The 26,506-nt window shown below is 41.2% G+C and overlaps 1 protein-coding gene across 2 annotated transcripts in view; it reads left to right on the forward strand.

Moving 5' to 3' along the window:
• SNAP25 (synaptosome associated protein 25) overlaps positions 1–26,506 on the forward strand; it is an 86,061-nt gene that overhangs the window by 44,824 nt on the left and 14,731 nt on the right. The window contains exons 2-5 of one of the 2 annotated variants that reach the window (XM_021078361.2): positions 6,750–6,885; positions 9,227–9,268; positions 17,107–17,155; positions 24,516–24,633. In XM_021078361.2, coding sequence (XP_020934020.1) covers positions 6,814–6,885; positions 9,227–9,268; positions 17,107–17,155; positions 24,516–24,633 — 281 coding nt within the window. In that variant the 5' untranslated portion in view covers positions 6,750–6,813. Of the gene's footprint in view, positions 1–6,749; positions 6,886–9,226; positions 9,269–17,106; positions 17,156–24,515; positions 24,634–24,804; positions 24,923–26,506 lie in introns of both variants that reach the window. The other variant, XM_021078359.2, reaches the window with a different exon arrangement.

A 26,506-nucleotide genomic window follows, 5' to 3' on the forward strand; every position in this document is an offset into this window, starting at 1 on the left:
TACAAGCTCCCAATGTGACCTGTCTGCCTCTTCCACTGCAGCTCTATGATCTTGGCTCTTTATCAAATCTACTTGTACTTCATCCTTTTCATGCTTAATTTGCAGATAGCACGGTTTAGGGCAGCCCTTCTCAAACTTAGGATGCTCAGTGAACTTGTGCAGTAGATGATCTGATTTAGCAGGTCAGATCAGGTGAAGCCTAAGATTCTGCGTTTCTCACGAACTCCCAGGTGAGGCTGATGCTACTAGTGTGGGGACTGCACTTGGAGTAGCAAAGGTTTGGGGGATCCTATATAAACACCTAAGTTTTATATAAAGTTCCTAGTTTGATTCCTAGCCCATTACAAGTTCTCAATAAATGACTAATATTATGCCTAATATTTTGACAAAAGTTACATGACATTCGGTTAAATGAAGCTGATTTTTTTCGTAATGGAGAAAGGTTGCTTTGGAGTTCCTGCTGTGGTGCAACAGGATCGGGGGTATCTCTGCAGCACTGGGATGTAGGTTCAGTCCCTGGCCCAGCACAGTGGGTTAAGGATCTGGTGTTGTCACAGCTGCACCATGAGTTGAAACTGTGGCTCAGATCTGATCCCTGGCCTGGGAATTCCATATGCCATGGGGTGGCCAAAAAGAAGGAAAGGAAGGAAGAGAGAGAGAGGGCAAGAAGGAAGAAGGAAGGAGGGAGGGAGAGAGAAAGAAAAGGAGGAAGGCAGGTAGGAAGGAAGGCTGCTTCACAGGATGGAGTTTCCTTAAAACACTAAATATAGTTCTACCATATGATCCAGCAATCCCAATCATGGGCAGAGAAAACCATAATTCAAAGTCCCAATCCAGAGAAATCCCAGTCCAGAGAAAGCCATAATTCAAAAACATATATGCACCCCAAAGCTCATCGCAGCATTATTTATGATAGCCAAGCCATGGAAACAACCTAAATATCCATCAACAGAGGAAGGGACAAAAAAAGATGTGGTACCTATATATAATGGAATACCACTCAGCCATAAAAAGAATGAAATAATGCCATTTGCAGCAACATGGATGGACCTAGAGATTAACTACTAAGTGAGGTAAGTCAGAGAAAGACAAATATCATGAGATCACTAATATGTGGAACCTAATTTTATTTTATTTTTTTATGGCCACACCTGTAGCACATGGAAGGTCCTGGGCCAAGGGGTCAAAGCTGAGCTGCAGCTGTGGCCTACACCACAGCCAAAGCAACACTGGGTCCAAGCCAAAACTTCGACCTCCACTGCAGCTTGTGGTAACTCTGGATCCTTAACCCACTGAGTGAGGCCAGGGATCAAACCAGCACCCTCACAGAGACAACCAGGAGGATATTTGTCCTTTTTGGCTACTTAACCTGCTGAGCCAAAACAGGAACTCCCTGTGAAATCTATGTTTTTTGTTTGTTTGTTTGTTTGTTTGTTTTAAGAATGTGTGAATGTAATCAATACCACTGCACTGTAAGGTTAAAATGGTGACATTTATGCTTTACTGTGTTTTTTACTGGCTTCACCTATAACACGTGGAAGTTTTCCGGGCCGGGGATAGAACCAGCACTGCAGCAGCAACTCAGGCCGCTGCAGTGACAACACCAGATCCTTAACCCACTGTCGTCACAAGAGAACCCCAAAATCTAATTTTTAAAAGATGCAAAAGAACCTATTTATAAAACATAAACTCGCAGATTTCAAAAGAAAGACTGCTTCAGGAGTTTCCTGGTGACCTAGCAAGTTAAGGATCTGGCACTGTCTCTGCTGTGGTTCAGGTTTGATCCCTGGCTCCAGAACTTCTGTGTATCATGGGTGTAGCAAGAAAGAAAAAAAAGAAAGAAGGAAGGGAGGAAAGGCTGCTTCAAACCTAAGCCTAATTCTGATAATTCAGAATAATTAGGAATCTTAGGGACCTGTCTCAGCCGCAGTAACTGTGCTCACCATTCCCTGAGAATGGGCATTTGGGGTCTTCCATTGGCATTAACCTTAAGGAGAAATTTCAACCAGTAAAAATGATAGCATTTGATCACATCCTTATTCCTGAGATGTAGGTCTCAAATGAGGCTCGGATCCTGAGTTGCTGTCCTATGGCTGTGGCATAGGCCAGCAGCTATAGCTCTGATTCAACACCCTAGCCTGGAAACTTCCATATGCTTCGGGTCCAGACCTAAAAAGACAAAAAAAAAAGATAGTTTCCAATTTTTAATTAAAAGAAAAATAGCCACACAACTTGCTTTGAGAATAAATATGCTTTGAAAATTTGTTTTTGAAAAAGACCCGCTTTCCTGATCTGAAATTTATCTGTGTCAATAGAGTTAACCTCTAAGCCTATCCCCTAATATATGAAGTGGTGACATTAACAGTGTGCATACCACATGTCCTTTAAAATTTATATTAGGTTTTTTTTTTGGGGGGGGGTATTTTTGTTTCTGTCTTTTTAGACTGCACATGCAGCATATGGAGGTTCCCAGGCTAGGGGTCTAATTGGAGCCACAGCCACTGGCCTACACCACAGCCACAGCAATGCCAGATCTGAGCTGCGTCTTCGACCTACACCACAGCTCACAGCAATGCTGGATCCTTAATCCACTGAGCGAAACCAGGGATGGAACCTGCATCCCCATGGATGCTAGTCAGATTTGTTTCTGCTGAGCTACAACAGAAACTCCAAGGTTTATATTAGTTTTCTATTCAAAATATTTAAAACAGTGCCCTGCAGAGAGTCAGCCCTCAATAAGTGTTAATGTGATTTTACTAATAATTAGGAGAGTTCCTACTGTAGTGCAATGGGATGGACCATGTCTCTTTAGCTCCAGGACACAGGTTCCATCCTAAGGATCTGGCGTTGCTGCAGCTTCAGCGTAAGATGTGGCCCTAAAAAGAAAAAAAGAAAAAAGAAAAGGTGGTCCAGGAAGGAAGCACAAACCCCATCACAGGAAGCTCCAGGCAAAGGCAATTCTCGAGACAAATTCAGAGAGAAAAATACACCGCACCCTGTATCTGCCTATAGCAAAGAAACGGTACCCTGCGAACAGGAGATGCTTTAAGAATTTGTTTAAATTTATTTAGCCGAGGCATCAATAAGTTTTTGTTTGTTTGTTTGTTTGTTTGTTTTTGCATAGGACCAGAGAGTAGATATTTTCAACTTGAGAGGGCCAGGTGGTCCCTGACCACCATTCAGCTCTGCCATGGTGACCTGAAAGGACCATGGATGGTAGGGGAGTGAATGGGTGTGAGCATGCTCCAAGAAAGCTTTATTATGGACCCAGACCCTCAAATTGTATGTGCTTTTCACATGTATAAAATATTTTTCTTCTTTGAGTCTTCTTAACCATCTTAAATTGTAAAAACCATCCTCTGCTCCCAGCCAGTACAAAACAGGCAATCATCTGGATTCGGCCATAATTCCCTGGAGTCACTGGTGAAGCCCACTGTTTCCCCACTTTATATAACTGCAGGACCTTGCCCCTTGACCTTTATATGACCCTTGTCACCCTACCCCTCCTGGTGACATGTATTGTTAACATATTGTTAACACAGGAATGTTGATACATTCCAGGGGAGTGTCCTATAGAGGAGAACTACTCAAAGTACTGTCTTTGAGCCAACAGCATCAGCATCAACTGCCAACTTACTAGAAACACAGACTCTGGGACCCCATCTCACATAGCTGACTCAGAATCTCTGGGTAGCAATTTGTTTCCACAAGGTTTTTGGTGATTCTGATGCCCCTGGAAGTTTTAGAAGCTCTGCCCTGGACCACACCTGGAAAATTGCTGTCTAGAAACATCAAGTGCCACCTAGGAGTGTCAGAACAGCCCCTTCATTCATTCAACAAGCCAGTTAACGTGAATTGAACACCTACTAGGAGCCAGATCCTTTGCTAAACACCGGTGATTTGAGATAATTAATAGGATACTGTCGAGCCCTTAATGGACTGGGAGATAGTCTTACATCAGAGCCCCAGGGAATAGTTTTGAGTGGTTCTGCTTCTAATTTCCTCGCTTAACAAGAAGACTTTGCTGGCTGGGGCCACACCACCAGCTGGAGCGGCACGCAGGATGGAGGTTACATGTAATATGAGTGCAGTGTTGCATGCCACCCATATATTAAATGCCCTTTCACTTTGAGCATCTTTTCAGCCACTGAAATGACTGCTAATCTACATCACTATGCTTCTTCAGGTGCTGCCTCTTAGAATGCTACTATGCATGGGTTTGGGGTTTGTTGGGACAATTTATCTAATACTAGCAATAAACATCCCAACAGAAGACCTGAAGGTCATTTCCTGCCTTCACTCCCCCTTTTCTCACCAGGAGAGAGAGCACTGCTTTTTAGCTTTGAAATGCTGTGCATTTGAGATCTGTCAGATTCATCAGCCCCCCTCCCAATCCCAGGCATACCTCCACCCTTGAGAGCAAGGACAAACAAGTGGCAGCTCCTGGGGGGTGGGGGGAAGACTGTGAAAGGAGTGCCACTGTGCCAACCACTCATCAGCCAGGTCCTTACAGGTGACCATATGTTTAAAGATAGGTGTCCCCACAGCTGATCTTCAAGTGCTAAGAATAGCAACTTTGAGAGGCGAGACACACGAGGGTGTGTGTGTGTGTGTGTGTGTGTGTGTGTGTGTGTGTCTAATTAAGACAGCACGCACACATCCATCAGCAAATAAAGGAGTAGGGAATAGCAACAGTACCACAGGTCTGAAAGCACACAGTTCACTGCCTTCTAACAAATTGGTCTATTAAGAAAAAAGGTCAGTTGCTTGCTTAGACTGAAGGAGGAAGTTCCCCCAAGGAACCCAGCAGCAAAATACAAAGACGGAGAGCAGGGTGAGAAGGCACTCCTGTTTGTCTTCGCTTGCAAGTCCTAAGAGAGTTAGTTGCTGCTTAGAGACTGGAGACTCAGGCCCTCCGCTGGTTTCCCTGGTTTCAGGCTTCCATGGATGCTGGGCTCTGCAGCAACATGGATCCTGACCAGCTGTCAGTAAAGGAAAGCTAATTAACAAATACTAGATTTGTTCCACTCTTAGAAAAGGGAACAGACTTACCCTCAATGAGCGAGGCTTTCTGAATTTTAAGCCCCCACCTCCTTACAAACCAGGTTAATCAGAACTTTCTATAATACATGCCCCTCAACAAGTCTGTGAGATTTGTATTATTTGCCTTGTGGAGAAAACTGACTCAGAGACAACAATAAACTTGCCTAAAGTCACTCAGCAACTGAGTGCCATAGCCAACAGTCCAGTAGTTCTTTGTGACCTCAAAAGCTACAAGCTACCAGCTACTTAGCATTTCTGCTGGTACACTGTTTTATCTTGGGTTGGGGTGGGGGGCAGATCCCAGTAACTCAGAGGAACATTTCCGCTCATCTCAAGGTTCAGAAGAGACTTGGTATAAATTTCTTCCAATTTCTATTTCCTAGATCCCTAATTTTTAAAATGGAGACCAGTGTTTTTATAAAAGGCAAAGCATTTAAAACTCTCCAACATCTCATGGATACATATTCTAGTAGCCAGAATGAAGGGAGGGAGGGAGAGAAGGGGACCAATTGGCCCTGGAGGGAGCTAATTCCGGTTACCTGTAATTTGCATCACATAGGATTTCAAGAGGGTAGCCTCCCAAAATGCAACGGTCATTTCTTGGCCCATCCTTCTTTGGAAAAATTCCTGTTGCACACCTCCTTAAGCCCTTTTGGCACCTCTGATAAAAACTGAAAGAGACTAAAGATGTTCTGTCTTTTGCTTCTAAATGCCTCTAAACACAACGGAATACTACTCAACAGCAAGAAGGAATAAACGATTAGTTCATTCTACAACTTGAATGAACATTAAAATGAGTATACTAAGTGAAAGAAGCTAGACAAAAAAAAATACATACTGTATCATTCCATTTCTATAAAATTCAAAAAAATGCAAATTAATTTATAGTGACAGAAAACTGATAAGCAGTTGTCTTGACATGGGTACAGTGAGATGGGATGGAGGGGTTGGCAGGATTACAAAAGGCACGAGGAAACTTTGGGGGGTGATGGATATTTTTTTGTGTGTGTCTTTTTGTCCTTTTAGGGCCACATCCGTGGCATATGGAGGTTCCCAGGCTAGGGTCTAATCGGGGCTGTTGCTGCCGGTCTATACCACAGCCACAGCAAAGCCAGATCTGAGCTGCATCTGCGACCTACACCACAGCTCACAGCAATGCTGGATCCTTAACCTACTGAGCAAGGCCAGGGATCGAACCCGCAACCTCATGGTTCCTAGTCAGATTAATTTCCACTGCACCACGACGGGAGCTCCCTGTTTTTATTCTTAATTGTGGTCATAGTTTCCTAGAAGTATTCATCTGTCAAAACTTCTCAAATTGTATGCTTCAAAGATGTGGGATTTATTGTATGCCAATTATACCTCAATAAATCTGTTAAAAAGAAAATACAAATAATTAAAAGGAGGTTAAAAGTGTTCTAACTCTAAACCACATCCTTCCTTACCAGCTTTCCAAACACTTAGGTGGTGTGTGTCTTTAAAAATGCTTCATAGGTAGACAGGTATCTATCTCCATTGTAAAGCAGGCAGATAAGCATTGGCTTTTGCAGCAATAGCACAATTCTGTTGACTCCAGTCTGGGTATGGCTTCCAGCCCAGAAGATGGGTTAAGTCATGGAAACAGAGTGTGGACCTTTTAGATCTTCCCTATCTGAGCACACATGCACCCATATAAGCTCTCACTGTTCGAATCTGTTTCTTTCCAGGTTCTGTGTGCAGACCCATCCCTGACCCCCAGGCCCAGGCGCCCCGCCACCCCCCACCGCTACCATGGCTGAAGACGCGGACATGCGCAATGAGCTGGAGGAGATGCAGCGAAGGGCTGACCAGCTGGCTGACGAGGTGAGGGATGGAGACCTGGGAAGGGAACAAAAGATGGGGAGCTGTTGTAGTCTGTCTTATTGAGGTGGAGGTGGGAAAAGAGCTTCTTCTCATGTCTTAAAATACAGGAGGACTGTGACTTTAATTTTCTATACCCCCTCAGGCCTCTGCAGGCAGGAATAACTTGATTATAAAATCTGCATGCAGATCAGTGACTTAGATCAAACTCCCAACTTCTAGAAATCTAGAGAAGTCAGGAACTTCTAAGAAGAGCAATTTCTTTGGGTGTCTTACAGCCAGCCTTGTGCTGGAGATGGCTTAATCTTGAGAGGTTGTTCCATTGTCCAGAACTTCGTAAGGTGGTATTAAAATTGAGTTATATGGAGTTCCCATCATGGCTCAATAGAAACAAATCTGATTAGTATCCATGAGGACACAGGTTCTATCCCTGGCCTCGCTCAGTGGGTTAAGGATCCAGCATTGCTGTGAGCTGTGGTGTAGGTGGCAGACGCTGCTCAGATCTGGTATTGCTATGGCTGTGGTGTATGCCAGCGGCTGCAGCTCCAATTGAACCCAGCCTGGGAACCTTCATATGCTGTGGGTGCGGCCCTAAAAACCAATAAACAAAAAAATTGAATTATATATGGGAGTTCCCATTGTAGCTTAGCAGTAACAAACCCAACTAGGATCCATGAGAATGCAGGTTCGATCCCTGGCCTTGCTCAGTGGGTTAAGGGTCTAGCGTTGCCATGAGCTTATGGTGTAGGTTGCAGACTTGCCATTTGATCCCTAGCCTGAGAACTTCCATATGCCACACATGTGGCCCTTAAGAAAAAAAAAAAAAAAAAAACTAAAAAATTGAATTATATGAACTTAAAATCCAATGGGTTATATATTAAATTTAAAGATAGTAAATACTCTTCAGTTCTCATTACATCTTAATGATCTTACTGTTATCTGTGCTTTCAAAGTTCCTGGCATGTGTTGTGTCTGTAGAATGGTGTGTTCCTGTGAACCTCCCTGAGTTCACCTTCAGTGGCACCACAGTGTAGTTAGAAATCAGACAAGGAAGGAGTACTTATACCATGGAATCTGCAAACACTGCAAATCAGGCTTGACCTACTGTTTTGTGGAAAAGTATTAAATGTAAAAAGGATGCCCCCATCAATAACACAAAACATGGAGAAAATCTTCCAGTATTTAGAAACTATGATTCTCTTCAGCAGAGAAGCCACTTGCATCATTGACAAATGAGTAAAATTCGAACCTGTGTCTTTATGCTTTCACTTTCCTTTCATTCAGTAACGTATGTGGGGACATCAACCAGCCTTCATGCCAGAACTACATTCGTTCTGTGCGTGCTTAGCTGTGGATGCAAGAGTTCACCAAAAATGTACAAAAGCTTCCTGTGAGAATCAATTGGCTATATATGGAATTTACAATAAAGCGTATTGTGTATTTTATTATTATTTGTAAATTTTGTGCAGTTCATCCTTTGTATCATTAACATAATGCACACACGCGCACACACTTTTTTTTTTTTTTTTTCTGGAGAGCCGGTTGTTAAACATTTACCAGCAAACCACTGCTTACAGCCATTCTGTTTCAAAAAGCAGCCTGCTGACAGTTCTTCCAGGAAAGTGAATATTCTTCATGTTTCTACAAACTCTTGTCCAAAATGAGTTTGTCACTTAAAAGCACAGCTTTGAGAAATCACACTGGTTTCTGGATTCTAGTAATTTCAAAGGAACTGAGAGAGGAAAAAAAAAAAAAAGGACCACACTGTGCCCTGGGGACCGAGGCTGAATTCATTTTTTCTTATCTAAGAATGAAGATAATTATTACAGCTGTCTCCTATTGGCTAGTTATTTCAAACACACTTGATTTTTTTTTCCCACCCGAGGGCAACAATTTAATTTGCACTGATAAGAACTTCCAATTGTGTTTCTAGGAGCTTTGTAAGAAACCCCATGGTCAATTCATCTCAATTCATGAAAAATTATGTTTGTCTTTAAAATTCCATATTCCTGGTCAAGGGAGGCCAAATTAGTCCTCTGAGTATTTGAGGTAATTTTTCATGCATCCTGCTTGTGCAAAATTATCTTTTCCAGATTACTTTGTCTTTGATATCAAGATCAGCTTCATATGGTTTTGATTTTGTGACAATCAGCTTTAATGTAATTGCTTTAGGGAATCTGATTACGTAGAAAACCTGATAGGAAAGAGATTGAAGATGTGTTTCGGTTACTAAGTTCAAAGAACATGTAATAACAACCCTTTGTGTTTCTCAAGTGAAGGAAATTTTTCTGATTTCCCAGACCTTTGGATCCTGCACTCATAATGTTTATGTTTTTTGTCTTAGTCGCTGGAAAGCACCCGTCGTATGCTACAACTGGTTGAAGAGGTAAGGAGGTGACTATTTTAAGACGAACTAATCCTTTTGGCTGACATAGTCTTTGCTAGACCCTACTGCCCTTCCCTTGGCCATGATCCCATTGACTCCACTGCGAATGTAGCTACCAGAAAGCCACATAATGAGGGAGGTGTTATATTTAAGTTGCCAGGTAGCCATCAACATATTCGCTCTCCCCCAACTCCTCCTCCCCAGCCCCGGCTATCTTCACAGTCTGAGAAGCAGAAGAGGATGTTTTCCAAGTAAATAAATGCTCCCAAGAAATCACAAAAGCAAATCAGGGCGATTCTTAATATACAAAAGAATTATCTACATAAATTCCTCATTGTACTGATTTTGATGCCTCTAAATTGCATCTCACATTGGCATTCTAACTTTAACCACATATAGGACTTGTAAAAATACGTATCCACAGAAGCATAACATTTTCAGAAATTGTTACATTGAGAGCCAGGCACTAAAATTCATGAAATAATAGGAAAATTCTTTCATACAGGGAAACATCAAGTCTAGTCACGTAAATATAGAAGCTCTTTTATATTCCTGACTCCGGACGGAACATCCATTTGCAAGGCATGGTTAATGAATCCCCAACTATTTTTAAATGGGTAAAATAGGGCAGATAGCAATAATGGAATCAAAAAGGCATTTGCAATAACCTCGCTCATTCCAATTTGGGAGAGCAGCAGTCAACCAGGAAGAATAAATGGATTAATTGAACTTGTCCACTGGGAGAAATGAAGTGGAAAAAGAATGGGGTGAGCTATATTTATCTTACCCGAATAAAACAAGCCTAATCGTTTGTATTCAGTAAGATCCCGTTTTAACTATGCTTTGAAAATGCTTATCAATGTATAAATCCATGCGTGGTTATCACCTTCAGAGATCTTGGGCATTTTCTAGCAGAATGATTAAATGAGCCCACTTGCCTCATGCTACTGTAAATTGCTTATGCAATGAGATGAAAGGAGAAAAAGATTAACTGCATAAGGCTAAAAGGAAGGGCAGACACCTCTCATCCTAGAGAAGCCAACATTTCCCCTTGTTTTGCAGTTTCAGCATCTCAGCTAAGGAGGAAATATGGCTAAAAATGAATTGTCACAGGAGGGGGAGGGGAAGGTGGCAACAAGAGCCCCGAGGGCATGAGGAAGGGTGGGGGTAGGGCACTGAACGAAATCTTTTATCATGAAAAATGACAGTTTGAGCCTGCAGTGTAACACAAATTGACCCCCACAGGAAGGCTGGCCAGCAAGGGGCCCTCGGCAGCATAGGAAAGCAGCCTTTGCTCTCTTAATGAAGAGAAATGTTTTCTTTGCTCTATCCTGGGAACACCACTCATGCAGAAATACTTGAGAAGCAGAAGGAGGCAGAGATTCTAAATCTAAGAGTGCTGGTGAGGTTTTTGGAATAAGACGCATTGCCCCTCAACCTGTCATGAACATAAGTGAAAGGAACAAATCTGAGTAACATTCCCACTGGAGCTCTCATGGCGACCTGCAGGAAGAGAGCCCAGAAATCAGCTGACATCCTTATCTTGGTGCATCTTTTTGACCTTCAAGCTCATGTTTCATTTTCATTTGTATGTCTGCACGTGTGGAGCAAATTTCTAAACTATCACCCGTGTGCCCACCTGTGCAAGGATGAGACACTACCTAAAACATGGAAAGTGAAGGAGAGAGACCTTCAGCACACCTTTCCCAACTGGCCCCTCCCCCATCGGAGTCTTTGGGCCGTGTACACTTCCTTTTTTGTCTTCTTAAATTGCAGGCAGTGTCAGCCAGTCTGAGAAAGGAGTGTCTGCTCTCATTTATTCTGGAGAAAAACATCTTGAAAGCTCTATTGAAATAGGATTCTCACATCATACATTTTTGTTTTTCCTAAAGTGTTTCTCTATCAAGCATGAAGTTGCATCTTAGAAGAGGGAGTGAAACAGATGGAAGCTATCTCCTACTTCTCATAAATGAGAGGAGGCTATTAGACTTTCCATCCTCAGGAAATTATGCACAAGGCATGATCAGACTTGAGCGATTGCTCTTACATCCTCCTGGGTTATTTTATATTGATGGTCAAACACCTCTTGTGTCTAGGGCATTGGCTAGGCAGATGCTATTCTGCCTTTCCACCAGGAAGGAAATTCTCTTTCAAGAGAATCAGCATTAAATATTCATCAAGGGCAGAAATCATTTGGAAAAATCTCAGCATTGAAATACCGGGATCTTACTCGTGATCCCAAAATGTATCAGTGCTGTGCAATTTGAATTGAGTTGAATGCTTATTGAAATTCGGTCTCAAAGACAGGAAAGGTTACTCCACTCACTGTGAAGCCTCCCTAAGGCAAACAATCCCACTTTCCGTAGAATATAGGACTTTTGGCCATCCCTCATGGATTTTATAGTGTAACAGAGTAGAAGGCATGGAGCTTGCTTTTTAATAGAAGCCATTGTTGGCGTTTCAAGGACGATATAAAGTTACACAGAGGTTGGTGGAGAAAGTTCAGAAAAGCTGAATACTGTACACAGGTCAAAAGATTAGAAATCATCTAGCACATAGTTTACAGCCTGGAGTTGGAAACTGGCTCTTTTGATGGGTACATTTCAACAAATATTTATAGAGGTAAAGGGGTAGATGAAAACGATATCAGACAGGAAAACATACGAAAATAGCTCTCCAGGGAGTTCCCGTCATGGCTCAGTGGTTATCGAATCCGACTAGGAACCATGAGGTTGCGGGTTCGACCTCTGGCCTTGCTCAGTGGGTTAAGGATCCGGCATTGCTGTGAGTTGTGGTGTAGGTCACAGACACGGCTCGGATCCTGCGTTGCTGTGGCTCTGGTGTAGGCTGGTGGCTACAGCTGCGATTAGACCCCTAGGCTGCAAACCTCCATGTGTGGCAGGTGAAGCCCTAGAAAAGGCAAAAAGACAAAAAAAGAAAAGAAAAGAAACTCTCCAAGTTCAAGGCCACACCCGTCTCAGGAGCACAGAGAATTCTGGAAGGAGAGTCGTGATTGTATTCTCAAAGAGAGAATATTGGATTCCAGGTCAAAAGTTAACAAACTGCGGGAAATGAAGGCTACCTCGTTAATGCTTTGGACTATGAAACTAAGTCAGGAAAAGCCACAGGGCAGGGTAATTTAAAAGCCCATACAGAGCTTTCTTGGAGTGCTGTCTACTGAGGATTTCCCAGTGTTTCACGGGTGTTTTGGCATCTTTTCTTCTAATTCCAACTGATCATCTTTCAAGACACTTTGGCCGCCAGAAGAAAATTCGTATTCTAAAGCAATGTCTTTGTTATGCCAGACTTGCTCTAAAAATGGAAAATTCAGGCTGGGCTTTCCGGTAGGCAGATGTGGGGGTCTTTTGCAATTCTAGAAGTTAAGAGAGTTCGTGACTATCCTAGTTTTAGCTCAGATGTATTTATTCCACTTTGGGGAAAGCATTTCAAGACGACAAAAGAAAGACTTTCAAATGTTCTGTAAACATGGTCTCTGTTCATCAGTGAAACAAACCTGTAACAATAGAGAAATAAAAAGTAAAAAGAGGAAGTTCCCCAGTGTTGCAGTGGGTTAAGGATCTGACATTGCTGCAAGTGTGGCGCAGGTCACAACTGTGGCACCGGTTCGATATTTGGCCGGGGATCTTCCATATGCTGAGAGTGCAGCCAAAAAAAGTAAAAAGAAAGAAATGAAGAGAAAAAATCCCAGACATCTTCAATTCCCCCTGTTCATAGGTAGACAAGTTTCCCAGGAATCTCAAACAGGAACCAAGCTATTGAGCTAAGACGAAAATAGAACCTCTTTCACTTCTAGCTATTGAAACATAATACTCGTTAAGGAATCAGAGAAAGTAATATTCTGCCTCCGCCAAGGTATCGTCCCCATCCCCGCCGTTCTCTTGCTCTCCCAGTTCCCTCAAAGAACAGTCCAGTTGTTTTGATCAAAGCAGTCAGCAAAACAGAGGAGCCAAATATGAATTCTAACATTTATTGAGAACCTGCTATGTGCTCAGAGCTATTATCATCAAGCATATATTATCTGATTTAACCCTTGTAGTCACCTTTGACTACTGCTTTGCTCTGTTTTACCAAGGAGGAAATTGAAGTCCACCCTGAACAAGTAACTTGCTAAGACACACAGCTGCAAATGGCAGAGAGGAAGTACGAACCCAGTCTACCTGATTCCAGGGTCTGAATTCTTATTCACAGCACTTCCCTTCCACCAGCAACTCTCATAATATTTAAATATCCTTCTTGAGAATTTCACAAAAAGCAAGAGGATCTAAGAAAACAAACACAGCAGCTCATTCTAAACTAATGGAGTTTCTGCACAAATTAAATCCTTTATCTCAGTTTTTGAATCACGACATCCCCTACAGTTGAAATTTTACAAGGCTTTACATTCTGTAACTCATCTTTTTAAGTCCTGAGAAGTGAGGAAGCTGTTTCTCTCCCTGTCTGACAGCTGGAAAAGCTGAGACAGAGAACAGGTGACTCTAGAGCAATAGACCTGCAAAGATAAGTCTAGGATTCAGAATTGCTGACTTCCAGATGCCAATTCTGTCCACTTGTCCAAATCGTTTCTCACTTTGTGGAGTTGAGAAGCCATGCATTTTTCTGGCCCTTACCTTAGTGCTTAGAGCAGAATGGAGGCTCAGTAACCTCACTAACCTTAGTGAATGAATGAATAATTGAATGAATAAATGAATGAACGAGTCAGTGAACGAACCTAGCAACTACCCAGTCTTACTTTGCATCTCTACCCTTATCTTAAACATGGGGAGCATCCTGAAAGGTCTAGTCACTATTACATAATCTCATGACTAGCTGTCGGCTGAGCTAAGAACGTAATCGAGCAGTCCTGACTCCCAGATCTGTGCTCACTGCCTCTGTTCTCCCCAGATGAGGCACACTCTTGATTGTTCTGTGTATCATTCCAGCACTGAAACATTTAGCAGCAAATTAAACCAATAGGAAATTATCCTTGCAGGGCTCCATCTAAAGTAACTGGGCATGGCAGAAAGGGTAAACAGGTGAGAGCTGGATTGACTAAACTGAAATCACTCACCTGTTCCCTACCCAATGTCCGTAATAGAATGGAACAGGGATCTCACACATGTCCTTGAGCTGGGTCCTCAGAGGAGAAAATGTTCTCTGAGATGACTCTGTCCTTTATTGGAACTTCCATGTGTCTCATCCATGTGCTTGAATGAGCCATCTGCTTTTTACAATTCCTTCTCATAAGCAACGGCTACAATTTGCAGAAAAGGGGCACAGACATTATGAAAATATAGGCTAGTGTAGATGAATGTCTATTTACAACACACTGACGAAAAAGATGTTGAAAAGTCTTCTGGGGTCTAGAATCATGTTGCTCCATGCGTGTCCCTGCACCAGCCAACATGGACGAGCTTGTTCAAAATGCAAAATCTCAGGCTCTACCACAGTCCTACTGAATCAGGATCTACATTTTAACAAGATGTTTCCCATGCAGGGGATTTGTGTGCAAATTATTAAAATTTGAAAGTAGTGTTCTAGAAGCTTCTCATGCTAGTCAATAATGATGATATTTTTAGTTTGCCCAGATATCTTGATGTTGACGCATTTTGTGAAGGTATTTATTTTATAAACCCTGTTGTAACGCTAACTACAATCACTGGCATGTGCTGCATGTTAATTCATTGAATTCACATGACAACTCAATGAGGTATGAACTGTCACGACCACTGTATGACAAATGACAGAACTGAGGCACAGAGCAATCAAGACATTTGCCCGAGGTCCCACAGCCAGGATTCCAGGGCAGAATCTAGCTCCAGAATCTGTGTTGTTAATAACTCCTGACATCATCCTGAGCCATCACTCTCCAAACCACACCCTGACTTTACTCTGAAGCTTATTAAAATGTGTTCAAAAGCAAAATAGGCTTGGAGTTCCCATAGTGGCTCAGTGGTTAACGAATCCGTATTAATTGGTGTTTCAAGGAAAACTCATGGTGGTGCCTAGAATAAATTCCAAAATAACATACCTCTCATGGCCTCATTTATTTTCCACTGACTATTTTAAACTAAGAGAGATGTTAGTGGAGGTAAACCAAAGGTTTCGGTTTTTTTTTTTTTTTTTTTTTTGGAACAGTATTTTAACAATTAAATTCCAATAGTGCCTTTAAAAAACAAAATATCAAATAGTTTCTGTGACCTTTTGTAAATTTACCATTTCAGAGAATGGGTGCAGTTAATTCTCCTGCACAGACAAGCCTATTTTGCCTTTTTTTTTTTTTTTTTTTTTTTTTGGCCTTTTTGCCATTTCTTGGACCACTCCAAGAAACAGCATCTGACTAGCATCCATAAGGACTCAGGTTTGATCCCTGGCCTCCATCAGTGGGTTAAGGATCCAGCATTGCCATGAGCTGTGGTGTAGATCACAGATGAGGCTCGGATCTGACATTACTGTGGCTGTGGTGTAGGCCAGTGGCTACAGCTCCGCTTTGACCCCTAGCCTGGGAACCTACATATGCCACAGGTGTGGCCCTAAAAAGACGAAAGAAAGGAAGAAAGAAAGGAAGGAAGAAAGAAAGGGAGGAAAACCCCAATTAATCCAATGCCATTTAACACTGATTAATAGTCACCCTGTAAAATGGGAGGTTTTAACTAGTTAGAATTCCTGGAAATGATGATTCCTCAGTTTAAGAAATGTAAATATCTCTGCCTTTTCTTCCATTCGCCAACTCACTCCTCTCCACCAAATCATTCAGGGCTGTTTGATTCATTTAGATCATAAGAAATGAAATGTAGGAGTTCCCGTCGTGGTGCAGCAGAAATGAATCTGACTAGGAACTATGAGGTTGCAGGTTCGGTCCCTGGCCTCACTCAGTGGATTAAGGATCCAGCGTTGCCATGAGCTGTGGTGTAGATCGCAGACTCAGCTCGGATCCCGAGTTGCTGTGGCTGTGGTGTAGGCTGGCAGCTGTAGCTCCGATTGGACCCCTAGCCTAGGAACCTCCATATGCCATGGGTGTGGTCCTAAAAAGCAAAAAAAAAAAAAAAAGTGAGAGGTACAATGCCTTTTACAGACTTTTCCTCAACAACAACAACAAAAAAACTGCACTAAAGCTTGTGGATGAATTATTTTCTCGCACCATATTACAGTGCAGAATTTTAAACTTCATTAGAAAAATCTCTAGCATAACATTATCAATCAACTATGCTTTAATTTTAAAAAAGAAGAAAGAAACAGAGTTCCCATTGTGCCTCAGCAGGTTAAGAACCCAACTAGTATCCATGAGGATGCAGGTTCCATTCCTGGCTTTGCTCCATGGGTTAAGGATCTGGCATTGCTGTGAGCTGCAGTGTAGGCAGGCCTGCTGCAGCTCCATTTTGACCCCTAGCCTGGGACCTTCTATATGCCATGTGTACGGCACTTTAAAAAAAAAAAAGAAAGAAAGAAAGAAAGAAAAAAGGCTTATTTCTCATCTGTCAATCCCCTTTCTAAATCTTGCAGAACTCCTCTCCACAGAGAAAAAAAGGCAGGTTGAATTTCCTTTTGGGCTGTGTTTCTTGACCATGTTTCAAGTCCATGCCAAGCTGGACCCCCTGGAGGCTAAGCTTCATCCCCCTGCTTCTTTCCTGACAATGAACTGGGGAAGCAAGTCTGCAGGTGGCCCACTCCTCTGAGCCCCTCCTCAGCCCCGAATACTCTTTGCCATGTCCCCTCCCTCTTTTTCCTTTGGTCCTTCTTCATTTTCCATTTCTAGGGCGAATGGTCCCCTTACTGATTTCGCTTTCTCTCTTTTCTCTTTCTAACTCTTTTTCCACTTTGCTACCACTATTGGAATGTAGAGTAAAGATGCTGGTATCAGGACTTTGGTTATGTTGGATGAACAAGGAGGTAAGTTCAGATTTCTTCAGTAAGAACTTCATCCAAATAAAGTGCATTTAAAAGATGATTTGTGCATCCACAGGTGGTCATTGACATATGTTACGTGTACCTGTATAAGCATGAGAGTACTAGAGTTTTCACCTTGCCTTTTTTCTCCTTTTTCTGTTGAAAAGATTGGTAAATATGGAAATGCTGAGATCTTCATGGCTGAATAAATGGTACTATTCTCCCTGTTACATGTGTTAGGGTAACAAAATTTTGAAGGCAGAAGTCATTTATTTGAATTTTTTTAATGATAGTATTTTGGACAGTTTGAGAATTCTCCCTTTATCCCCCATCTTTCCCATAAATTTGGTTTTCTTCTAACATTTCCTCAATATAATGAAAGGATAGTATGTCATGTTGTCCATTTCTTTTGACCATCCTAATTCAGCATCTGGCAGTTTTGATTTCCAAGTCGTTATGAAAATTCCTTAAATAACTGGAAGCTCTATTTAACAGGATGTAAGCTGAGGGAGATCATCGGAAGATGGAAAATTGAACCTCTTAAAATATTTAAACATTTTCTTTTAATTATTATGGAAATGCTAGAAGCAATAAAAATCAGACGGTCAGCCTTCTAATATAGCATCTTTATAGTCTATGGTGGAATCTAGAAGGGTAATACCCACATTATTTTCTTTGCATCCAGTCATACAGCAATGTTTTATTTAATTCTAACCACAAGTTAGTTACCTGATTCCATTCTGAAATCTCATCATAACAAACAGATGTGGCAGGAATTTTTTCTTTTTTCTTTTATGAAGACATCAGAAAATTCTTAGCAATCATGTGAAATTTTTTAATGTCAAAGATAAGACTAACATTTATTTACAACATGGGACGCCATAAACAAACTCTAAGAATAAACCTCAAATTGGGGGTAGGAGTGGGGACTTTCCTTAAAATAACAGACATAAGTCATTTCCCTAAAATGCAGAGAGACCTTGCATATAATCAGAGAAAAGGACAACAACCTACAAGACAAACTGATGTAACATGTACATCATCAGTTTCCAGGTAGACATATGAAACCATGCTTCACCCAAGAGCAGTAATGAGATGCCACTCTTTAGTAGATCGGCAAATTTTTTTAACTGATATACTCAATGCTGTGAATATGTTGTGAAAATAGAAGCTCAGTCTAGAGATGGGCACTGTTGATTGGTATGAATATTTGAAGAGTACTTTGCTAATAGCTCTAAATTTTGATGTATACCCATCTTTGATCAAGATATTCCACTCCTCAAATTATATGCTGAAGATATTCATTGACAACTCCATGAATTAAAAATATACATGCCTTATCTGGATAAGTATAAAACTGGAGACAAACTAAATGTCTTTCAGTGGGGAGACCAATCAAATGAATTATGGTATGGCCATAAAAGAAATTCTGATTGAATATTCTGAAACCATTGCAATATGAATAAATCTTTATTAACTGACTTCTGAAGAGTTAGGGCAGGGACAGGGAGGAAGGTGTATCATTTGGGGCCCTCTGGAAAGCAACCGCTAAGAATCAATTAAGTGTGTGAGATTTATTAGGGAAATGTCTGTGTTGAGTCAAGGGGAGAGGAAGCAGGAATAGGCCCGGGGGAGTCTTTCAGCTATAGGGTGGGCCTGACACTTGTGAGAGGAGAGAGGAGCAGAAGGAGGATTGTGTAGGAAGAGTCTCCTACTCCATGCAGCTCTGAGAAGATCTCAGCCAGGCTAATGGGCAGCTCAGGAGCAAAGACAACCTAATGAGCAGCCTGTGATGGGCAAGAATGCCTCAGCTGTAGTAAACTGTGCTCAGCCACTGTCAAGAAGCATCCCCCGGGGAGGATGTGGCCTCCATAGAAATGTGGTGGATCCCATAGTTGCCACAGCTGGAGGTGTCAACTGACTCCAGCCCCTCTTGAAGGGAGATCTGAGGGACACACCTTCATAGGCTTCAATATAAAGATTTTTGTTTCTATGTTATGTGTTTGTATTGAACTTTTCCAATAAATATGCACCAACCAATTTTTAAAAATCAAGAGAAAAAATTTTTGAAAAAAACAATTGAACATCAATCCCAACACCTTCCTCCCAGTTTAAAAAATAAAAATTGCCAAAAATTAATCAAATCTAGTCGGTTTGTATTTTGAAAGAATTACAACAGCTGTGGCAGTCTTGAGAACTCCTCAAATGAATTTACTTTAAATTGTAAGACTTGCTGGCTTGATCTGTATAACAGTATCCCAGACTATGTTACTCAGGATATAGCAAATCGTTGCTTTTTAAAAAGATTTTATTTAGGAGTTCCCTTGTGGCACAGTGGGTTAAATCCAGTGTTGTCACTGCAGTAGCCCAGGTTGCTGCCATGGTGCAGGTTTGATCCCTAGCCCAGGAACTTCCACATGCCATGCCATGGGTATGGCCAAAAAAAGGTTTTATTTAATTAAGCAGCAGGTGCCCATATAAAAGAGTGGTACCTCATTTCCAGGGCTAAATTGATACATATACACTCAAATGATGAGTTCTACCTTATTAACTCTTTTAGTTAATAATTTTTATGTGAAGAGGACAGAAAAGGAGCAATAGGAAAAAAGGTTTGAGAAATGGTCAGTATAATATCATTTCCCCCCTAACTATATAAAGCATTGACATCAAAACATGAAAAGTAATCTATACTAATCTGGAATCAAAAAGAAAGTAAATACTTGAATTGCAAGTTTCATTGTACTTTGATGAAGAAAATATAGAAACAAAATTCGCCAAAATCTCCAAACAAATACAAAAATGCGTTATTCTTAAACACAAAATGATTCCCAGGAACACTTTTATGTTATTCACTGAGAAATGAGGCAAAATAGCAAATTAATGTTTTCAGCTAAGACATTTCAATTGTGGCCACACCACAGTAAATGCTAAGTTCTTTGGTTAAACGTATTTCCTAGGCTAACCTGGATTTCGCCAGATGCATGGTGGATAGTTGATACTGACGAGAAGCATACAACTGTAAAACCCTCCGAAGTGAGTGGCTTCTGCCTGGTCTTAAGTGGTCCATGTTCCATGTATACTGTAGGAAGAGATTAGGACCTTTTAAAATGACTAAGGAGCATGCATCAACAGCTATCTTCACTGCCATCCTAAATGCATTTTGACTCTGCATATGCTCTGTAGTTATTTAGATCACTAACTACTTCAAAATTTCTCCCCAGTTATGCTCTGCTAATTTTGTTTTTGCCTGAACACCAAAAGTGTTGACTGCTTCTACCCTACAGCTGCACAAGAGTCTCAAGAAAACAGCCATCCTCCTAAAGAAACATTCCAGGTTGTCCTGCTAAATGGTTGCACTCGGAAATTCCTTATGGGATTCTTGTTTTATACCCAGGTATCAGGAGATGCCAAGGAGCACTGAGCATGACAGACCGTCCTAGAAATGTACCACGTCCTGGGACTTTTCTTGTCTTCAAGAGAAATCCCCATGAAACAGCCTTAGCTCTGATGGGGGATGATTTAACCTTTCACTTCTGAATCTCTTGTTTTCTTTTTTGATCGTTGCCGGGTTATGTTTGTTTCAATGCCGAAAATGCAGCTCTTGGGAAAATCCTTTGGGAACAGCACCAAACAAAACAGTTAAATCTTTGACCACTGCCTGGCAAAGTCAAGGCAAAGTAAACCCTCCTCCAGAGAGCCTGCCAACTTTCTTAAAAGGTTCATGGCACCACAAAGTAGCATTTGTGAAAAATACCTCTTGTTAAAGTTCACTCATCATATTTCTTATGAATGACTAAATCTGCATTGTCCAATATAATGGCCACTCATCATGTGGCTATTTAAATGTATTTAAATGAATTTCCATATGTTCATCAATGCTAAGGAAAAAGAAAATCATATAGGTAATTGGATATACTCATGAAGGCTTGCCCACTGGGTTAATCAATAGTATTGATGTCTTGCTATTTTTCTACTGTTTGTTTGTTTGTTTGTTTGTTTTTAAACAGGCTGAGGATTCTAACAGCTCCGTGTTGCCTTTCTTAAGTAAGATTAGCAGAAAAGATGTCTAAACTTAGCTATCTGAGCAGCCTGCCATTGGTGGTTCCATCACAAATAACCAGTCACCCAAAAATCATGGCAAAAGAGAACAATCTCTTGGTCCAACATAGTGGGATGTACTGAAGTATCTCCCCATTCAAAATGTTATTCTCCTCCCGATCTCCAAGAATAAACAGAAGACAGCCAGACAGTAAGTTAACGGGGCTAAGGAGCAGTCAACCCTGGACAGTGCTTTGCATCAGCCTCTGAGATGCTACTGTCCATCCCAGAACAGACCGAGGAGATGAGGAGATCGGTTGCTTTCAAGCATTTCCTGGAGTTCCCATTGTGACTCAGTGGTAACAAACCTGGCTAGTATCCATGAAGACACAGGTGTGATCCTTAGCCTCGCTCAGTGGGTTAAGGATACAGTGCTGCTGTGAGCTGTGGTGTAGGTTGCAGACATGGCTCAGATCCCACGTTGCTGTGGCTCTGGTGCAGGCTGGCAGCTACAGCTCCAATTTGACCCCTAGCCTGGAAATTTCCATATGCAGTGGTGCGGCCTTAAAAAAATTTTTTTAATTTTAAAAAAGCATTTCCTGAGAAACATCTTCACAGAAGTCATTGAAGTGCTGTGACGTCCCAGTATACCAAACACATCTACATATGTAACTCAGTACCACTCTAAAAATTAATATTATGGTGAGCACCTACTGTGTGCCATAGCACTGAATAAAATGGGCAAAAATTCTCTGCCTTTATAGCACTCACGTTTTAAGGGAGAACCGAAAAAATTAATATTATTGTCAGAATATCTGCGACAAAATAACCCCATGATATTTTTTAAATTAAGAATTTTACTGATAATTGTGTGTAAAGATACATTCAATCAACATTGGAGCTGTAAAATAAGTTTTCTGTATCAACTTTTCTAACAGAGCTCCAGAATTCCTCTTTGCTAATGATTTTTGCTGAACAAGATGCAGACCCATGGCAGAACCCAGCTCTCAGAAATAGGGATTTGGACCTGCCTGTTTTTATTTTCTAAATTGAGTTCTCTGGTTCAGATATCCAACACGTCACCTTTTTTTTTTTTTTTTGCATTATTTTCTAATCCCTGGAGACACAGTGGGTGGGCCTCCTGAAATGTCAAAGAGTTAATATTTGGGCTGAAAATATTAACTCGAGAAATTCTTCAAGAAGGGCAAATACCTAAGTGCGTGTCCCCATGCCATAATCTGTGCACATTTCAGCCATCATTAATTGAGTTCACCGTGTTTTCCCTCTGAGCCCAGGTACCTGCTTCAGCCCCATCTCAACCCAGCTCTCCAGGAAGCCATTAGCAATTGTTCAATTGGGATTTGGCATCCCTATTTCTGTCTGCACTTAACATGGTTCTTGTTTTGAAGATGTTGAGCTCCTTTCCCCCAACCAATCTCCTCATATGACAGTTAATTTGATCTATAGACTAATTTTCTACATTCCTTAAAGGAAATTGGAATGAAGTCTTCAGAAAAGCACAAAATTCTCTGGAATGCAAAGAATTGCCATGTATTTTTTTTAACCCCTTTAAGAATTTTCTCGGTGTTCCCATTTTGGCTCAGGAGGTTAAGAACCCAACTAGTATCCATGAGGATGTAGGTTCGACCCCTGGCCTCGCTCAATGGGATAAAGATCCAGCCTTGCCACAACCTGTGGTGTAGGTTGAAGATGCAGCTCGGATCCAGTGTTTCTGTGGCTGTGGTGTAGGCTGGCAGCTGCAGCTCTGATTCAGCCTCTAGCCTGGGAATTTCCATATGCCACAGGTGCTGTCCTTAAAAAAAAAAAAAAGAGAGAGAGAGAGAATTTTCTTAAAGATATTACCGTACTTATATTTATTCACCAAAGATTTGCCAGCACCAGAATGTTATTTTCTCTAGCTATCCAATGCTGGATAAACATTTTGTTTTCTCCAGTCATTTGAAAAGCAGAGCTGAGATAGTGGATTCCTAATGAGCTGAATTCTGTTCTTCAAACCTACAAAAAGAACACAATAGGCTCTTATTTTCCAAATGAACATTTTCTCTAGTTTAGGTCACTAGGGAACCTATCTTCGTTTTTTGGAATAACCATTTACGCCATATGATTTAATGTGAAATTGTTTTTATGTGATTATTTATGCCTGTAGACTGGAAATGTATTTACCAGTTTTATTCCAATCATGCCTTTCTTCCCAGAAGCATAGGCATGCATGCATAAAAATATAGATGAAAAGAGGAATAGAAATTTAATTAGGTTTTGTAAATAGACAGCCAAGACACCCATTGCTGCTTTAATGGTCTTAAAGGCTGTTTTACAAATCCCTTCATGGAACTCATAATTTACTCAATTTGATGGCACAACTTTTGGAAGATTAATCACATTGGTATATGTTACCCCAGCAACCTAGAAGTATAATTCATGTTTATGGCTATCGATCTATGTCTTAGGTACACTAAGGTGAGCTGTCCTAGCAGCAGTGACTTGATACTGGTTTATGTTCCAAATTATCGCCTTCCTTCAGACCCCGGCATTCATTTCTCCTGCTGTCTGCCTGGGGTTGGGGTCTAGCATGTCCCCCTACTGTGGAGAATGGGAAATCAGGGCAGAGAGTGAAATGCCTTCCAAAGCTTTCATAGCAAGTAAGTCAGCGGATGAAAGGAATTTAAATGTTCCTTCCAGTACTTGTAATGTGGCTGTGCTGATGTCACTTTTAGGGCTTCTGTGAATTAAGTACTCAAAATCAAGAATTGCCCATGGCCTGCCTTTGGCTAGATAGCAACTGAGAGAGGAAAAAAAGATCTGGTAGCCATTGCTAATTAACTATAGTTGTTTTTTTCCCCAAAGGAGGTGGATTCTATTTTCTACCCTTAGCTGGTTGAGGATGCTTAAAAAGCAAAAAATAGAGCCCTTTTAAAGTTGAAGGAGACACTTTCTCTAGTAGCATTAAATCTGGATGCCTAAAATAAAAACTAATACCCTGTTTTCTTTCTCTTGGATTTCACTGATCTCTGAGTAAGCGAACATGCGGTGCTGTTTTTCCCTGACACTCAGAATCAACCAGGCCTACCTACCCCATCCCATCATGTCTGAACTATAAACTACTGGAGCATCATTTTTGTTCATTTCCTTCCACTCTTGCCTGCTTAGGGCAGCAACAGCCGTCTACAGCAATGCATCCCCTTGGACAATGCATTGCAATAGCTCTCCTTTCTCTTTCAAATTCTGTTTCCGTAGTCATTTCTCATGTTCTGTTGGAAACCCAAAAAAAATTCATTCCACACTGTCATCCCTTTGTCCTAACCAGAACAACTCGATCGTGTCGAAGAAGGCATGAACCATATCAACCAAGACATGAAGGAGGCTGAGAAAAATTTAAAAGATTTAGGGAAATGCTGTGGCCTTTTCATATGTCCTTGTAACAAGTAGGTACTGGGTACCAGCTCTAATCTGTGGCGTCCAGTTTTCTTTCTTTCTTTTTGATTTATTTTTTTCTTTTTTAATGTCAAAGTGAATGTCTGAAGTTTTGTCTTTTTTTTCTTTGTCCTTTTCCATCTGCTTCATTCTGTGGGGATAAAATACTTATGTTTAATCAGAACAACTGGAACGCATTGAGGAAGGGATGGACCAAATCAATAAGGACATGAAAGAAGCAGAAAAGAATTTGACGGATCTAGGAAAATTCTGCGGGCTTTGTGTGTGTCCCTGTAACAAGTAGGTGCTGCCTGCCTGCCTGAAGCTTTGGTTTCCCAAGGCCCATCTCCAAGCCTTGACAAGCTCATTCCTGCCGGGCGCAAGGCAGGATGAGTATGTGGCATGCAGAACAGATCAATACTGTCTCCGATGCATTCATCTCATAGCATAGATGATATTAGCAGGAGTTACTGTTGATGCATTAAAAATCAGGCATACTACAGTGAAAGCTTCACTGTCAGCAACTTTATTGATGAAACGTTTCAACATTTTCCAGAAAGTGTACCTCGAGACAGAGACTAACCTCAAGAAAAAGGCACCCAGGGAATTTTATGTTTTCTAAATCCCCAAAGCCAAAATTGCAGATGTAGAAAAGATGGGGGTTGGGGGTAAGTTTGGAAGATGAGAAACACTTACATCAAGGTTTGATTTTTCAGAAGCCAAAGTGACAGGTAATTTGGCCCAAACAAGCATTCCATCAGTTAGAAAGTATGAGACAGATTCACCCTTTCAGCTGCCCACCAGTTGCCAAATCTGGTCAGCGGTTAGACTAGGGATGCCAAAGCCACACCAATGCAGAGGCAATGAGTTCTTCAGTGAGAAGTGCTCAAGCCTTAGACAAATTGGACCCATCCCTCTCCAATTCTTCCTCTTGGAAGATCTCCCCGTACACTGGCTGAAATGTTGAAATGTGTAGATTTTGCATGCACGACATCACAAAACATTCAACTGTTCTCAAGGTTCTGCAACGCTTTTTTTGGAATGTAGCAGAAATGTGACATGTGGTTATAAAGGTTTGCAACAGAAGGAACCTGAAAATAAGGGTTCTGGAAGGTAGTCTCATTGGACTAGCAGTGGAAAAAAAAAAAAAATGCATGAGTGGAGTGTCCAACATGCATTTGAAAAATTAAACCGGTTACCCCATCTCCCTCACCCCTCCCACTTCCCTTTGAACAGAAGCTTTTTTCCTAAAAGCTCTCCTGATCCTAGCTTTTAGAATAGAAATTGTTGTCATTTCTAGCTGATTATATGACCATTCACATCCTTTAAACTTTGAGGCTGATTTAAAATATCCCACTTCCTGTTTAGGAGGGGGAGGGGCTCAATTTACAAATAAATGTAAAGCTTTTTTTTTTTTTTTTTTTTATTTTAAGAACGATCTACAGTAAACCTGATTAACTGGAATCTAGCTAACTGGAACCCTCGGGTGTATTTGAATTTTGCTCCCTTCCATTTTTAGCAAAAAAAGACAAATGAACAAAGGGAAAATATATCCCATCAGGGATTTAAAATGGTTTCTCTTTAAGGCCATTCTAAGCAGTTTGCATTCTCTCATTCAGTCTCCATCCTAAAACTTCAGCATCTCAGAGGATCAAATAATAAGAGCTGGTTTGCAGAGAAAAGGCCATCAGACACATCAAGAGAAACCATAACCAAGGAATGATTTAATCGTGTTCACTACCCTAAGACTCTAAGGCCAGAACGTGGCTCAACAATCTAACAGATATTTAACAATTACCCCTGAAACAAAATTTTCCTCCACGCCCCCTTGTTAATTAAGAAAGCCCTATAATTCACCAACATGCTATTGCTAAGCATTCCAGT

This window comes from Sus scrofa, chromosome 17 (genome assembly GCF_054392235.1).
Source record: "Sus scrofa isolate SSC_HxYL_T2T_F1_AM1 chromosome 17, Sscrofa_HxYL_maternal_Yorkshire_Landrace_v2.0, whole genome shotgun sequence".
Taxonomy (NCBI): Eukaryota; Metazoa; Chordata; class Mammalia; order Artiodactyla; family Suidae; genus Sus; species Sus scrofa.